Genomic DNA, 17,491 nt, shown 5'->3' on the forward strand with positions numbered 1-17,491 from the left:
TTACAAATAAAGCAATTGTAGGGACTAGTCCCATAGGAAAGGGTTAACCATATGAGGACAGTAACCTGATCGTTCCCCAGCTGTCCCAGTTTTATGACTCCCCCCTTCCCAGTTTTCCCACCAATGGACGATCTAAAGGACCAAACATGATTTGAAACTGATCCCACCTTCTCTTTCCTCACCACATTCCTCCCCGGCCTTGGAGGAAATCTCTGTCCCTAGCCTTTGGTGAACTCCGTGGTCTCTTAATTCCGGCTTTGCCTTTACTTCTAAAATCCCGGGTCTATTCTCTGCTCCGAGACGCTGAAAAATAAAAGTAGAAGACGCCAACAAACAAGAGGAAAACTTCCCACCGGAGCCGCGCTGGGCCCCATACTCATCACCTGCTAATTGTGAGTCCTGAAGAACTGTCATAGGGTTTCTCAGTAGAGGTCCCATATGGAGGACATATTACCAATTTTTTATTATTTTTTTAAGAGGGGGTTGCAACAATGGTATGAAAAGATGTCGTGCATGCTATGTGCTAGATATATATAATCTTGCATTTTCTATTTATGCATTCACTGATGTATATCCTGCCCGTCTTTTAACACCTCGCCATTTTTAGGTCGAATATTCTCTTCTGAAAAGCCTTGCTTCCATTTTAAATGATAAAAAAAACTTCCTGCAGTCGCCACTAGAGGGAGCTCAGGAGCTGACTGCATACAGCTTTATTATTGGGTTCAGTACGCAAACAGTATACAGTAAGCTCCCCCTGGTGGTGACTCCAGGCAGTTAGAATTTTAGCATTTGCCTAAGTTTGTACTGTTAGCTCAGCTATAAACAAAGGTATAAATTATTAAACTAGATCAGTATTTTTATTGAATTAACTTTTTAAAAAATTAAAAAAAAAACCTTCTTCCCCTGGAGTGCGCCCTTAAGAATATGATCACATCACATATTTAAAGGGGAGTTCCAGGAATCGTCCTTGGCACTCGAAGCATTTAGTGAATAAAGTTTCTTAGAATTTTGAGGAATCAATCAACATTTGCCTTTTGTTGTTGGACTTGGGTTACATGGGAGAAATCTGCATCCGACAAGTGCCAAATTCTGAACTGTCACCAGCGAACGTCAGTAACGGAGAGGGCGTCCGAAGGAGCCAATGTCAACACGTCAGTGTCACTTATAGAAGCAGTAAATGTCTCCCGACCCTATAAACGTGCGAGAGATAAGGGTCTGCCATGCCGACTTATATAGATCGCCGAACTCCAAATTTATCCTCGTGGTCATGGTCGGAATTTACTGATATGTTTTATATAGTTCCCAAACTTTGTTGCGCTTGAAAAAGTTCCCAATTTCAGTATGTCGGCTATGCAGCTCTCAATGCCAAGCAGCAGCTGCAAAAGCAAATCAAATTTTAGGTTGTGTAAAAAAAAAAAAAAAGTATTAAAAACGTGAACAAAATAATATTAACTAACAAGACTACAATATAAAGCATTCAGAAAGTCCAGCAATGACTGGCAGAGTGGCTCTCCCCTTCATTTTTTTTAACCCAGCATACTCTAGGAATGTTTTTTTTTCTACAATTTTTCTCCATTTTTGGATTTCTCATCTCGGCAAATTGATAAAATTGCGAAATGCTTTTAAAATCAAGCAACTTTGTCTTCAAGAATAGAGGAATTTTTCTTTTTTTTTTTACAGTTTGCCATTCCTCGCCTAGGTTACCGACCACCGCTGCATCTAATCAGAGGTGGAAGGTTTCCTAGGCATAGAGCGTACACCGGATCGCAGGACGCAGCCAACTTTAGCTCCCTGCTCCCCTCTGTGATGCCCCCAGGAGGTGCGGAGTCCCCACCTATGATTTCCTCTAAGAAAAGATCGTCAATGTACGGTCCGGAGAACCTTTAAATCCTTTTGTATCGATAATTAAGTGGATTCCACACACGAGAGTCACCGGGGAGTCAGATGTTCTCATTTGTCAATGTAACCCTATCCTGCGGCCTCTAAGCCTCGACGCGCATTTGTATTATACAAGGCCGATTTACATCATAGGTGGATTTGCAGGATCCTAGACGGACGCGCTGATCTGTCTGGATTACTTGTAATATTCACTGATTAACCCAGGAAAACGTAGGCAGCTTTAAGTCATTTAAAGATAGTACCGTCCTATCTGCCAACATATGGATAGAGATTTAAAGGGATATTCCCACTATGCCTCGTAATGATGCACAACGGTTTCCCTATAGTTATACATCTGCTGGGAATATTCCCCCATAACCAGGAATCATATAACTCATAGGAATAAGTATTAAAACGCTTTAACAATCCCCTTTTTTTAGCTAATCCCTGTACTAGGGCCCCCAGTGATCAGCTGTAATCTGTGCAGGAAGCTCATAGCAGATGTTCACTTTTACTGCAGCACCCCCGCAGGAAAAACGAGGTATTACACAATGTCCGTAAAAAATAAATAATGTATAAATGTGCTGGGTCCTCCAGAGATAGATATGCAGGAAGGAAAAGAAAACAGAGCTGTGAGGGAACTCACCAGTATGTGCTCAATATCCCTGCAGCACCCCCGCAGGGCAAATGAAGCATCGCATGGTGTCCATTGAAATGAATATAATGTATGACCATGCGGGGTCCTCCAGAGTCAGAATCTGGAAATTTACCCAATATTGGACCTAAAAATGGGTTTTGTAATTGGGACAACCCCCTTAGTTGACAGAGGCCATCACGGACGTGTAGGCGCTGCCACGTGTGATTCTGTAAGTCCTGACACCCGTCTCTTACGTGTTCTTGCATTTGGCTCCGGCACCGTGGCTCCGGTTGGCAGCGCTGCCGTCCATTAGCGCTGTCCTTACTGTAACATCTGATGCCAGGATGAAATGCCAGAGCCACGAATGTCTTGGCAGTTTTGTGAGTTGACTAGGACCTAAGAAGAGGGTGAAAGGGTCCTCGAGGACAGCGAGCGGGCAGCTGCCGACCCCGATGGTGAAGCCGAGATTATCACATGAGATATATATAATCTATGTATGTATACGGTAATCCGCTGCGTCTGATCACATTACAGGGAACGGTCCTCACTAAGACAAAAGCAACAAACAATATGTCTGATAAAGAAGGAGCCCAGGAAAACCCTGCGGAGTATTGTCCGGGTGAGTGTAATAGGGAACTATTTATCAGGGTGCAGAAGACAATGCCGTGAATTAGGATTGGGGGAAGTCTGACCGCCGAGACCCCCACAGGTCACACATAACGTTTGGATTTTTCCCATCCACAGTATTATATATTACATATATTCTACTGATCCTGAGTTACATCCTGCATTATCCTCCAGAGCTGCACTCACTATTCTGCTGGTGCAGTCACTGTATACATACATTGCATTACTGATCCTGAGTTACATCCTTTATTATCCTGCAGAGCTGCACTCACTATTCTGCAAGTGCAAATAAATAGATAAACTCGTGCACTGCCTTAGTATTAGTGGTGCTCAGGTAGGTTCCAACACCATAACCATATGTAAATAAACCTGGCACTCAACTTTCTTATCTGGAGATTTATTTTATTATCAGCAACAACAAAACGTTTCGGTCCCAAACTGGACCTTCCTCAGTTACGTGCTATGCAGAGGTTAGAAGAAAAAATGTGCCCATATAGGCAAATGATTGATAGTTTCCATGAAGATGCAGAGTATTGGTCTGTAAACTGCTGACTAGGCAAAGCCCGTGCAGGGATGTCCGGTGGACACCGCGTCGGTCACACCATCCCTGCACGGGCTTTGCCTAGTCAGCAGTTTACAGACCAATACTCTGCATCTTCATGGAAACTATCAATCATTTGCCTATATGGGCACATTTTTTCTTCTAACCTCTGCATAGCACGTAACTGAGGAAGGTCCAGTTTGGGACCGAAACGTTTTGTTGTTGCTGATAATAAAATAAATCTCCAGATAAGAAAGTTGAGTGCCAGGTTTATTTACATATTCTGCAAGTGCAGTCACTGTGTACATACATTACATTACTGATCCTGAGTTACATCATGTATTATACTCCAGAGCTGCACTCACTATTCTGCTGGTGCAGTCACTGTGTACATACATTCTATTACTGATCCTGAGTTACATCCTGTATTATACCCCAGAGCTGCGCTCACTATTCTGCTGGTGCAGTCACTGTGTACATACATTACATTACTGATCCTGAGTTACATCATGTATTATACTCCAGAGCTGCACTCACTATTCTGCTGGTGCAGTCACTGTGTACATACATTACATTACTGATCCTCAGTTACATCCTGTATTATACTCCAGAGCTGCACTCACTATTCTGCTGGTGCAGTCACTGTGTACATACATTACATTACTGATCCTCAGTTACATCCTGCATTATACTCCAGAGCTGCACTCACTATTCTGCTGGTGCAGTCACTGTGTACATACATTACATTACTGATCCTGAGTTACATCCTGTATTATACTCCAGAGCTGCACTCACTATTCTGCTGGTGCAGTCACTGTGTACATACATTACATTACTGATCCTCAGTTACATCCTGCATTATATTCCAGAGCTGCACTCACTATTCTGCTGGTGCAGTCACTGTGTACATACATTACATTACTGATCCTGAGCTACATCCTGTATTATACCCCAGAGCTGCACTCACTATTCTGCTGATGCAGTCACTGTGTACATACATTCTATTACTGATCCTGAGTTACATCCTGTATTATACCCCAGAGCTGCGCTCACTATTCTGCTGGTGCAGTCACTGTGTACATACATTACATTACTGATCCTGAGTTACATCATGTATTATACTCCAGAGCTGCACTCACTATTCTGCTGGTGCAGTCACTGTGTACATACATTACATTACTGATCCTCAGTTACATCCTGCATTATACTCCAAAGCTGCACTCACTATTCTGCTGGTGCAGTCACTGTGTACATACATTACATTATTGATACTGAGTTACATCCTGCATTATCCTCCAGAGCTGCACTCACTATTCTGCTGGTGCAGTCACTGTGTACATACATTACATTACTGATCCTGAGTTACATCATGTATTATACTCCAGAGCTGCACTCACTATTCTGCTGGTGCAGTCACTGTGTACATACATTACATTACTGATCCTCAGTTACATCCTGTATTATACTCCAGAGCTGCACTCACTATTCTGCTGGTGCAGTCACTGTGTACATACATTACATTACTGATCCTCAGTTACATCCTGCATTATACTCCAGAGCTGCACTCACTATTCTGCTGGTGCAGTCACTGTGTACATACATTACATTACTGATCCTGAGTTACATCCTGTATTATACTCCAGAGCTGCACTCACTATTCTGCTGGTGCAGTCACTGTGTACATACATTACATTACTGATCCTCAGTTACATCCTGCATTATATTCCAGAGCTGCACTCACTATTCTGCTGGTGCAGTCACTGTGTACATACATTACATTACTGATACTGAGTTACATCCTGCATTATACTCCAGAGCTGCACTCACTATTCTGCTGGTGCAGTCACTGTGTACATACATTACTGATCCTGAGTTACATCCTGTATTATACTCCAGAGCTGCACTCACTATTCTGCTGGTGCAGTCACTGTGTACATACATTACATTACTGATACTGAGTTACCTCCTGTATTATACTCCAGAGCTGCACTCACTATTCTGCTGGTGCAGTCACTGTGTACATACATTACATTACTGATACTGAGTTACCTCCTGTATTATACTCCAGAGCTGCACTCACTATTCTGCTGGTGCAGTCACTGTGTACATACATTACATTACTGATCCTGAGTTACCTCCTGTATTATACCCCAGAGCTGCACTCACTATTCTGATGGTACAGTCACTGTGTACATACATTACATTACTGATCCTGAGTTACATCCTGTATTATACTCCAGAGCTGCACTCACTATTCTGCTGGTGCAGTCACTGTGTACATACATTACATTACTGATCCTGAGTTACATCCTGTATTATACTCCAGAGCTGCACTCACTATTCTGCTGGTGCAGTCACTGTGTACATACATTACATTACTGATACTGAGTTACCTCCTGTATTATACTCCAGAGCTGCACTCACTATTCTGCTGGTGCAGTCACTGTGTACATACATTACATTACTGATCCTGAGTTACCTCCTGTATTATACCCCAGAGCTGCACTCACTATTCTGATGGTACAGTCACTGTGTACATACATTACATTACTGATCCTGAGTTACATCCTGTATTATACTCCAGAGCTGCACTCACTATTCTGCTGGTGCAGTCACTGTGTACATACATTACATTACTGATACTGAGTTACATCCTGCATTATACTCCAGAGCTGCACTCACTATTCTGCTGGTGCAGTCACTGTGTACATACATTACATTACTGATCCTGAGTTACATCCTGTATTATACTCCAGAGCTGCACTCACTATTCTGCTGGTGCAGTCACTGTGTACATACATTACATTACTGATACTGAGTTACCTCCTGTATTATACTCCAGAGCTGCACTCACTATTCTGCTGGTGCAGTCACTGTGTACATACATTACATTACTGATACTGAGTTACATCCTGCATTATACTCCAGAGCTGCACTCACTATTCTGCTGGTGCAGTCACTGTGTACATACATTACATTACTGATCCTGAGTTACATCCTGTATTATACTCCAGAGCTGCACTCACTATTCTGCTGGTGCAGTCACTGTGTACATACATTACATTACTGATACTGAGTTACCTCCTGTATTATACTCCAGAGCTGCACTCACTATTCTGCTGGTGCAGTCACTGTGTACATACATTACATTACTGATCCTGAGTTACCTCCTGTATTATACCCCAGAGCTGCACTCACTATTCTGATGGTACAGTTACTGTGTACATACATTACATTACTGATCCTGAGTTACATCCTGTATTATACTCCAGAGCTGCACTCACTATTCTGCTGGTGCAGTCACTGTGTACATACATTACATTACTGATACTGAGTTACCTCCTGTATTATACTCCAGAGCTGCACTCACTATTCTGCTGGTGCAGTCACTGTGTACATACATTACATTACTGATCCTGAGTTACCTCCTGTATTATACCCCAGAGCTGCACTCACTATTCTGATGGTACAGTCACTGTGTACATACATTACATTACTGATCCTGAGTTACATCCTGTATTATACTCCAGAGCTGCACTCACTATTCTGCTGGTGCAGTCACTGTGTACATACATTACATTACTGATACTGAGTTACCTCCTGTATTATACTCCAGAGCTGCACTCACTATTCTGCTGGTGCAGTCACTGTGTACATACATTACATTACTGATCCTGAGTTACATCCTGTATTATACCCCACAGCTGCACTCACTATTCTGCTGGTGCAGTCATTGTGTACATACATTACATTACTGATCCTGAGTTACCTCCTGTATTATACCCCAGAGCTGCACTCACTATTCTGCTGGTGCAGTCACTGTGTACATACATTACATTACTGATCCTGAGTTACATCCTGTATTATACCCCAGAGCTGCACTCACTATTCTGTAGTGTTGTGGGGGATGAATCGTCTGCTTGCAGTGGACCAGTCAGTCCCACCACACTGATGGCACTCACCCACTACCCTGATTGATCCTTGCCCGGCTTATGCTCCCACTTTCTTGTCTTTCCCCCTCCATCACCTCCCACCACTCTCAGGACCCTGACTTCCCCTCTCCTGGATCTGCTCACTGCTCAGCACAGGGGGCTTCTGGCTGTCAGGTGGCTCAGCCACACTGCACCATTGTCTCCACCTCCTTATATAGCTCAGGCAGCAGTGACACCTAGTGTCCACAGTGAGCACTACACCCTTAATAATTCCAGCAATATCAAGTCCTCACCATCACTATATTTATACAAAATTCACAGACAATTTCTATTTTACATTGCAAATAAAATGCCAAACCTATATACCCCTGGAGCAAATCATTACAGACAATCCCTTTAAATAGTAAATTAATTATGCAATCATTATCTATGCACAGAATCAGCTGCATAAACTCTTACAGCTGCTCATTACTTCTTGTAGGAGGGTACCATCCAGTAGAAACAGGGGAGACACTAAACAGGAGATACCAAGTCATTCACAAAGTCGGCTGGGGCTACTTCTCCACCGTCTGGCTCTGCCGTGATCTACAGTACGTGGCATTTCTTATTTTTAGTTTTTTGTTGTTGCTGAGACTTCTGTCAATCACCCGCGATCTGTGGTCAAATCTGGTATTAATTTTCCTTGCAGCGCCCCCGCGGGAGAAATGAAGTATTACACAGACCTGTTTTTATTTTTCCTTACAGAAAGAAGAAGTATGTTGCGGTCAAAATATCAAAAAGTGGGAAAAAGTTTAACGAGGCGGCGCTGGATGAAGTCGCTTTGCTGAACTGTGTAATAACTTGTCACAGGTCCTCCAGCCAGCTTCAGAGCTGCAATCAAAGTGGGGGGGACGTTAATGAGACTTTTCTCGCTTTTCTTAGGTAAACGGGGCACGAAAAAAAGAATCCCAAGGAGAGAACGTCATACACTTTCTACACGACTTTAAGCTGATTGGAGAGAACGGACTTCATATCCTTCTCGGCTGATACATTGTAACAGATCTCAGCTCATCTATCCTTAAAGGGGTTTTTCAGGCCTGGGCTAATTTTCATCAGCGACTGTATCAAGTGGTATAGCTGTGAGATACATAATGTTAGGATTCGGCTCTGCTTGCTGATTCGATATAACCGAATGATTGCTCAGACACTAGTGAAATCCGCCGGGTTCTCCCCCACTCTAGAGCCCCATAGCATCTGCAGGATCTGCACTATAGACTTCCCTGAAGGAGAAGCCAGGGCCCACCGGAGGATTCTCCACTGCTCCGGTCGGTCAGTCCAACCAACAGATTAGGCTTGTATAGCGCACCAGTCACACACACACACCATGCTGTTAGGGATTCCCATGCAGGTGACCACCAATACGCAAGTACACCCCACAGGTACAGACACCCCAAATTCATCCACCAACACACCAGGACCTGGCTGCATCTTGCAAAAAAAGGTAAAAGAGTACACTAGATGATATTTTGGCCAAACGCGCGTCGAGGCTTTTCATTGTCTTTGGGGCCACTATACTAAAATTAAAAGAAATTTAGTAAAAAAGGCAAAAATCTAAAGAATAAAATAAATAAATTAATAAATAAATAAAATACACATTTCCCAATACATTAATGCACTGCAGGATGTAGCTGGGCACCATGGACTTTCCAACGGCAAGTAAAGGAAGCGTCTACCATCTATTTAGGATTTATATATCTACTCCCAAGAAAAATCCAACCAGTTTCTCCTAAGAGAAAAAAAGTGTGAACTGGTATAAGCTACGCTGACTGCAGTAGATAAACCCCCAAAAATACAACCGCCACTATGTGCACCGAACCTGCGGGGAGCCGAGCGCACATCATTCACAGCTGACAATGGACATGTTACACAGTTTTTGAGTTTTCAGAGCAGAAACTGAGCAGAAACTCTAAAGTTTCTGAGCAGGATTTGAAGAGTTTTACGAGTTTCTGCTCCGAAAAAAAACTCTACAAAAAATAAATGTGAACACACCCTAACATCAGCGAGTGGAGCGGTGCTGATTTTTACTTTAAAGAAATGAAAACAAATAAATAGATTTAAGTTGTATTTCTGCAGCGTAAAATCTATCAAAATATAACATTAATTAACGCCATAAAGAAAAACGAAAAATCAAAACACAGAAACTGCGGTATTTCGGACAAATGCAATAAAAAGAATGTCTTATATACCCCCCAAAGGGGATCAATAAAAACATCAGCTCGCCACGCAAAAAATAAGCCCCCCACTAAAAATGGAACCATTACAAGTCTTGGAAAATGGTGGTGGGGACGTTACGTGTGGCTCCCCCAAAGACTTCTATACAGAGGGACAGGGACCGATATGTATGGGGGTTATGTGGGGTCTGTGTTAGAGGTCGGATGAGGGTCCCGATAAGAGGTCGTCTGACCTTGGCTCTAGTGGAAAAGTTAGGAGAACTTTACCCAAACTTGAAGCGCTCTCCATAACTCCGCTCCACATGTCTGTCTGGTGTTTGAGCTGCTGGGACCTTCTCTTCTGCATCTGATGAAAAACTATGGACCCCGGGGTCTCCCGCTGATGTGCGTGAAGAGGGTCCTGCAGCAGGTAGGTGCACACGCAGGGTGCAGACTGGTCCTTGGGTCAGAATTGGTCCAATGTCACAGACTTTGGCCCCTCCAGGATATTGGTCGTCTATCAAGTTATTGACCAACAATGTCCCATTGGCTTTGTTTGGGCTCGTGGACGGCGAACAATGTGCATCATGGCTCCCGGTCTACATAGGAGGCATATAAGAGCGCCCCCTATATGAGGCTGCACCCCACCCAGAGTCACCTTCCCATATGCACAAGAGTGGAGGAAAAGGGACCCCTCCATGGCCAGATGGGCACCGCCGTGACAGTGACATATGTCTCTGGATTGGTCCTTCCCTGGGGGAGGAGGGGGATGGTGGAGGTGATGGACCCTGCACGAATTGGCCCCTGATACCACAAAGTTCTTGCCTGATGCTCGGCTGCACAGACGGATGATTAATGCATATAATATATTAGAGCGGAAAACAAGCAAAAAAAATAAGAATCACTTTCTAGCACTTAGGGATTAATAGCTTAAAAAAATCTTTTGGGACCTCGTAATTTCCCTTAATACTCCTGAAAATGATCCTTTTACTGCTAAGATGATTGTACCCTTAAAGAGCTGAAGTGCGTTTTTGGATCCCATAATCATTCTGACAATATTATGATCTGGGTAAAGGGATTGTACAAAATTATAAAAAAATAAAAGCGCCCCCAACTGTCCACAGGTTGTTTGAGGTATTGCAGTTCTGTCGCATTCACTTCACAGCTGGTACCATTTCTGAAAAACAGCCTAAGGTGCCCTTCTCACATCCTGATATTTCTGGTGCTGGAAAAATGAGTACTGAAAGTATCCATGTCTGTGTGTTACCAATGTGTGGCATACTTATGGTGCCCGTGTGTCACAAACCGGCACCTGGGAAAAGTGGTACAGTTCGTGTTGTTCCCAGGAGCCGGGTGCGACCAGGCGACAATGATGGGAGTTGTATTCAGCACCCACTATTTACATCATATGTAAAATAAATGATTTAAGAAAACAATGGCATGGATCCTGCCTAATTTTCATAACCAGCAGAGGGAAAGCCCACGGCTGGTGGCTGATGTTAATAATCTGAGAAAGGGGACAATATCCCAGAATGTTCCCAGGCTATTAATAACAGCTCACAGCTCTTTGCTTAGCCTTCAGTAGCTAGTTTACAGAGGACCCAAGAAAAAAAGACGTAGGGTCCTTCCTATAAATTCAAACCAGCAAAGGCTAAACAGACAGATGTATGCTGATATTAATAGGCTAGGAAGGGGCCATGGATATTGGCCCCCTTCCCAGGCTAAGAACATAATTTCTCAGCCACCCCAGAAATGGAGCATCCATAAGATGCGCCAAATCTAGGACTTAGCCTCTCTCTTCCCACATGCCCTGTGACAGCGGCAAGTGGGGTAATAGGGTTGGGGTTGATGTCAGTTGTATTATGGCCATCAGAGCTTTTTAAGAGTAGTAGTTTTACTACAGCTGGAAACAACAGACATGAATGTCTGGTCCTTGTGTCCTAAATACTAAGTTTCTGCTGTTGAAGGTTCTTCAAGGTCTGAATTTCCTCCATAAGAAATGCCGCATTATCCACACGGATATAAAGCCGGAAAACATCCTGGTGTGTGTAAAGGCGGACAACTTCCAGCAATACATGGCAGAGGCGGAGGTCTGGAACCACAACAGGACCTGCGGTGGCAACGTCAATGGTAGGACCACGACTACTGATCAGAAAGGTCACCCTCTATACGAGAAATCTTCCCATTATTGTCCCATTCTAGGGGTGGACGTCAACTTCTTAACTCACCTCTTCGAGACTGGAAATGCGGACATGCTGGGGGTGAAAATTGCAGATTTGGGAAGTGCATGTTGGACAGTAAGTCTTACACTCTCATGGATTTGCATCTAACACTTGATGAAGGTCTTCAAGGGCGAAACGCACGGCCAAATCCATATATTGTAATGTAGATACATCGATGATCTTCACAAGCTATAATAGACGTCCATACTATGCTCTGACCCTTTTGGAACATCTTCAACAAATTCTTTGGAACAGGGTCTTGGAGAATAGGAACTTGCTTAGAAGGTTTTCCAAGAATGGACAATGAACTACATTTTTGGAGAAGATTTTGGTCATTTTTCCAGAGTTACCTTTTAAAGGGAACAAGTCACGTTGAAAATGGTCCCTGATCTGCATGACGGATGACGAGCTGAGCAGATTGATGGCAATTTTTATGAGAAAAGTTTCAGTAAAACTTGTATTTTACCCACTGAAATCCTCATGTTTGTGTATATGAGTCCAGTGGGAGGAGCTAATCAGTGATTAGCTGTCAGTCACTAATAGAACCGCCCACTGGACTCCTACATATAAACAGCAGGGATTTCAGTGACTTAAATAGAAGTTACGCTGAATCTTTTCTAACAAACCCACATATCATTCTGCTCCGCTTCTCCACTATATCGTGGTGTCCACAGATCAGACGGCGCACACAGTGTGACACCGTCCCTTTAAGTAGATGAAAAAAGTTTTTATTAATAGAAAAAAATCTATAAATGTAAAGGACAGCGGGTGATAGATTTTATCATCTGTCAAACATGATCTGATAAAGACTACCCTCTATATCATGGCACCCTATAGGCAGTATAAGGGGGTAACACATGACTGCGAGGTCATTTGTAGTATGTAACCCCCGGAGACACAATGCTCTACATAGGGGCTGTGAACACTAAACGGGGCATATTGGTAAAGTTGCATCTCTATTTCATATTCACCGTAATGCTACAAACCCGTCACGGTGGCAGCCTCGCTAGTGACCCATTATCACATTTGCTTCTGTTTGTTTGCAGTATAAACCGTTCTCCGAAGAGATCCAGACTCAGCAATACCGGGCGCTGGAGGTCCTGCTGGGCTCCGGATACAGCACCCCGGCCGATATATGGAGTACTGCGTGTATGGTATTCTCCCTTATATTCTTCTCTAGGGCTAAGATATGGATATGATCACAGGGATACCACGACAGAGAGGGGCCAGAAGATCACGGGGTCTGGTTACACGAATTCCTGCACTGATTAGAACTGCTTCACCATCCTATCAAAAAGTGAAGGTTTTCCTTGCTCTGTCATTGCAAGGGTTAATCAGTTCAGTTGATCTCCTGGAGCTCTCCATCCTGAATTGTCTTAGATGTTCTGTGTTGGTCGCTCCCCTCTGGTATATATGCTGCTGTTCTGTGTTGGTCGCTCCCCTCTGGTATATATGCTGCTGTTCTGTGTTGGTCGCTCCCCTCTGGTATATATGCTGCTGTTCTGTGTTGGTCGCTCCCCCCTGGTATATATGCTGCTGTTCTGTGTTGGTCGCTCCCCTCTGGTATATATGCTCACCACTGGCACTTTGGAGTTTCCAGTGATAGTTACAACTTCCTGGTTTGGAGAGATAGAGGAGAAGTTCAGTGTTTGCAGTTGGCGGTTGGAGAGTTTTTCAGGAGATTTTTGGGTGGGTTGATTTGCGTGTTTATCATTATCCGCTATGGTTTGTGCTTCCTATTTCTCCCGTTTCCCACTCTGTTGTTTTGTGAGTATATTTCTATGATTGTAGTTTTCTTTTATCCCTGTCTGTTTACCCCTGTCTGTCTGGTTAGTGTTTTACAACACACTTCAGCCTCACACCTCCCTGGATGTGGGAGGGAACAGATAAGGGTAAGATAGGAGCATAGCAGAGTATGTGACCCCTGCATTTCCACCTTCTTGGGTAATCTAAGGGACAGGGATAGCCTAGGGTGCCATTAGTTTGAGAGATCAAGTAAGTGCCCACAGTCCCTTGTCACTGGCCATACATTTTTGAATCCATTATGCCTGAAGGTGGCAGACTTGTGCTCAGTTGCTTTGCAGCGGCCATTGAATCAAGGCTTAGGGCCCACGGCTCCTGAGCAGCTCCCGGTGGAGCCCAAGATTGCTCTGCTGGAGAGGTTTTATTGTTGGTCGGGATAAGTTAGTTGTTTTCAAGGAGGCTTACGTCCTCATTCCTTGGGTACCGAGGAGCAACGGGTGGGGACATAGTCTCTCTTCTCTAGGGTGACCCTCAAGTCTGGGTACCGGAGATCCTTCTTAGGAGTCTATATCCTCACCACTGGCACTTGGGAATTGCCAGTGATAGTTCTTACTTCCTGGTTTGGAGTTGAAGGAGAAGTTCAGTGTTTGGAGTTTGCGGTCGGAGAGTAATTCAGGAGATATCTGCGTGGCGTTGGTTTGCATGTTTATCCTTATCCACTCACATTAGGTTTCTTCCTTACTATTGCTCCACTGTTTCTCACTGTTGTTTTGTGAGTATATTTGTATGATTGCAGTTTTCTTTTATCCCTGTCTGTTAACCCCTGTCTGTCTGTTTAGTGTTTTATTATACACTTCGGCCTTACACCACCAGACAAGGGTTAAGATAGGAGCATAGCAAGGTACGAGACCCCATCGTCTCTACCATCCGGAGTAATCCGGGGGACAGGGATAGCCTAGGGTGCACCTAGCTTGAGGTCCCTTGTCACTACGAGCAATATATCTTATCCATAGGATAGGTCATAAGTATCAGATGCGTGGGGGTCTGACACACCGCATCTCTGCCGATCAGCTGTTACCAGGTCCAGCTGCACTACAGCTCAGCTCCCATTCACTTCATGGGAGCTGCAGTGCCTAGAACCGCCACTACACAGTGGAGGCGCTGTGTTCACACTGGCTGATCACAGATGTCAGACCCCTACTGATCTAATAACGACTTATCCTAAGGATGGGTCATTAATATCAAATATGTGGACAACCCCTTTAATCCCACACTCAGAAATCACTGTTGAGTCCTTAATTTGAATGTCCATCCCTAAATGCCATTTTTTTCTGATAAAAGAGCTCCAAATCTTGCTACATAGTAATAAAGAGTAAATAAGAAAATTCAGTTTCCCTGCAGTCAACACTAGGGGGAGCTCACGAGCTGACTGTATACATCACATACATTGAACTCAATTACCAGCATGTAAGACGGGTGTGTGTATATATCCACTAGGATAGAATTGATTTAATGAGAGCTTAGTACGTATTGGTAGCTTTTACACTCTGGTTTGTCACTCTAGGCATTTGAAATGGCCACTTCCTTCTACCTGTTCGAGCCACAAGCTGGGGAAAACTTCTCAAGAGACGATGGTAGGGACCTGCTTGCTGATGGTTTGGTCTGACATAGCGGTAGTAGGAGTGGTAACCATGGGGAAAGGTTTGAGATTTTTGGGATCTGTCCTATTACAGATTCTCGATGCTCCAAGAAAAGATCCTCAGTTCTTGCATCAAGATCATATTAGCCCTAATCTGTGCATGGAGAAAAATGGACTTCACGTGTGTGTGTTTGTGTGTGTGTGTGTGTTTGGGGGGGTCCTCAAACTAACCCACCAGCTGATGTCTACTACAACTCCCAGCATGCGCGGACAGCCCTCCTATACAGAGATCAGCAATATATAAAAGACCAGATACAGGAATACTGTATATGCTCGTTCATTGCAGTTCTCTGTCTGGCCACTAGAGGGGAGTGAAGAGCAGATGCCCTTATACCTTCATATACCACAATATGATATATAGAAAACAGAGGAATATGGAAAATAGAGACACCTAAGAGGAGGAATAATTTTTTTTTTTGTATATTTCAGATCATATCGCTTGTATAATTGAACTGCTTGGCCGCATACCACCCAAAATCGCCTTTTCGGGAAAAAACTCAGCAACCATTTTCAACAAGCAAGGTATGTAAATCTCACCGAATACCTGATTATTTTAGGGGACATTCACACAATGTTGATTAAAAGCCCAGCTTTCTGCCAATTTTGCAAAAAAATAAAAAAACAACAACGTAACGGCAGTAACATTGAGTCTCAACTAATTTTTCCAGAAATATAAATAATTACAGGAGTGGAAAGGAAACACAAGTGTAAAGGAAAAAAGGAGGCACATATAGAAATAAAAAAAAAAGTTATTCTCCATCAGACTTTTACTTCTATGCGTGCAATACAAGCAGCCACCACAAGAGGGAGACAACTCTATATGGAATTGCTATTGAGTACTGTATGTAGGAACTGTGTGAATGAGCGCCACCTGGTGGCAGCTGTTGGAATTGTAATCCAAGTTATCCATACTTAGAAATTTGGGTTTGTTTTTTTTTAGAAATCACAGCACAGATGAAAAAGATACATTTAATAACAAAAAAAAGCACATCATACTTTGTTTACATGTCTGATTTAGGCAATCAATGTCCTTCTCATCCATCACTCACTGGTATCAGTGCTGGATACCCCCCTTTAAAAAGACAACTGAGTTGTATTCACAGCAGTTTCCTCCTACAGGTGACCTCCTCCGGATTCCATACTTGTGCCCCTGCGGCCTGTACGACACTCTGGTGAAGCGGCACCAGTGGCAGCAGAACGAGGCGCTGCTATTGGCCAGCTTCCTCCTACCGATGCTGGAATATTATCCGGAAAAGCGAGCGTCGGCGGAGAAATGTCTGGAACATCCTTGGATACAATCCTGACCGGATTCCCGCTGTTTTGTCACTTTGTTGCTCTTTTTATACTTTTTTTTATTGTTATGACGTAAAAAAAATCACTGCAATTAAACTTTAATAAAATGTTCTGTGTAAAGACCCCGATATTTATCCCCCTGATTATAAGGCGCCCGCCACTCACGGTCTGAGAATTGGCCATTATTTTCTATATGGACGTGTAAATAGCCCCATAGACCATAATGGGCACTGGATCCATCCATGAAAAGCAGCTACGTCTGAACACGGCCAAGCAGAAAAAGTCTATTAATGTGACACTTGGTTCTAGCACAAATCCACCTGATGCAATAATACGGACGTGGCCAGCACAGGGCGCCGCACTACACGTAACCTGGCGGCTGCATATCCATGCGGAGCAATCTAAAAACACAAATGTTTGTCCCTCCAATAGCAACCAGTCCGACTTTATTTATGTAAACACGCCGTATCGTGATTGGTCATTCAGACGTGGTGACTGATCTGGCTGCCGCTGTGATGAAGGCAATGGGGTGGACTTATGTACCATTGACTCCATCTTTGAAATCACATTTTATGCTTTATATTAATTGGGAACCTCCTTATATTGCACATATCGCAGGATTATTAGTGTTATTTAAATTATATACATTATACATTATTTATATTATTTAATTAATTATTATTGTTAATGATAATAATGATGATAATAATAATAATAATATTACTCTGCC

The 17,491-nt window shown here is 43.4% G+C and overlaps 1 protein-coding gene and 1 long non-coding RNA gene across 2 annotated transcripts in view; one reads left to right on the plus strand and one right to left on the minus strand.

The window, feature by feature from the left end:
* Positions 1-27: 27 nt before the first annotated feature.
* LOC143787496 (uncharacterized) overlaps positions 28-17,491 on the minus strand; it is a 37,463-nt gene continuing 19,999 nt past the window's right edge. The window contains exon 4 of the long non-coding RNA XR_013218384.1: positions 28-303. This is a non-coding gene — a long non-coding RNA (uncharacterized LOC143787496). The remainder of the gene's footprint in view (positions 304-17,491) is intronic.
* On the plus strand, positions 191-16,863 carry LOC143787494 (SRSF protein kinase 3-like). Its single transcript, XM_077276281.1, has 12 exons — positions 191-392; positions 3,050-3,134; positions 8,097-8,205; positions 8,360-8,447; positions 8,537-8,623; positions 10,127-10,234; positions 11,772-11,934; positions 12,007-12,101; positions 13,073-13,180; positions 15,334-15,403; positions 15,898-15,990; positions 16,588-16,863. Exons 2-12 carry the CDS (start codon positions 3,086-3,088, stop codon positions 16,770-16,772), a joined length of 1,155 nt encoding a protein of 384 aa, XP_077132396.1. The 5' UTR covers positions 191-392; positions 3,050-3,085; the 3' UTR covers positions 16,773-16,863.

This window comes from Ranitomeya variabilis, chromosome 8 (assembly GCF_051348905.1).
Source record: "Ranitomeya variabilis isolate aRanVar5 chromosome 8, aRanVar5.hap1, whole genome shotgun sequence".
NCBI classification, from domain to species: Eukaryota; Metazoa; Chordata; class Amphibia; order Anura; family Dendrobatidae; genus Ranitomeya; species Ranitomeya variabilis.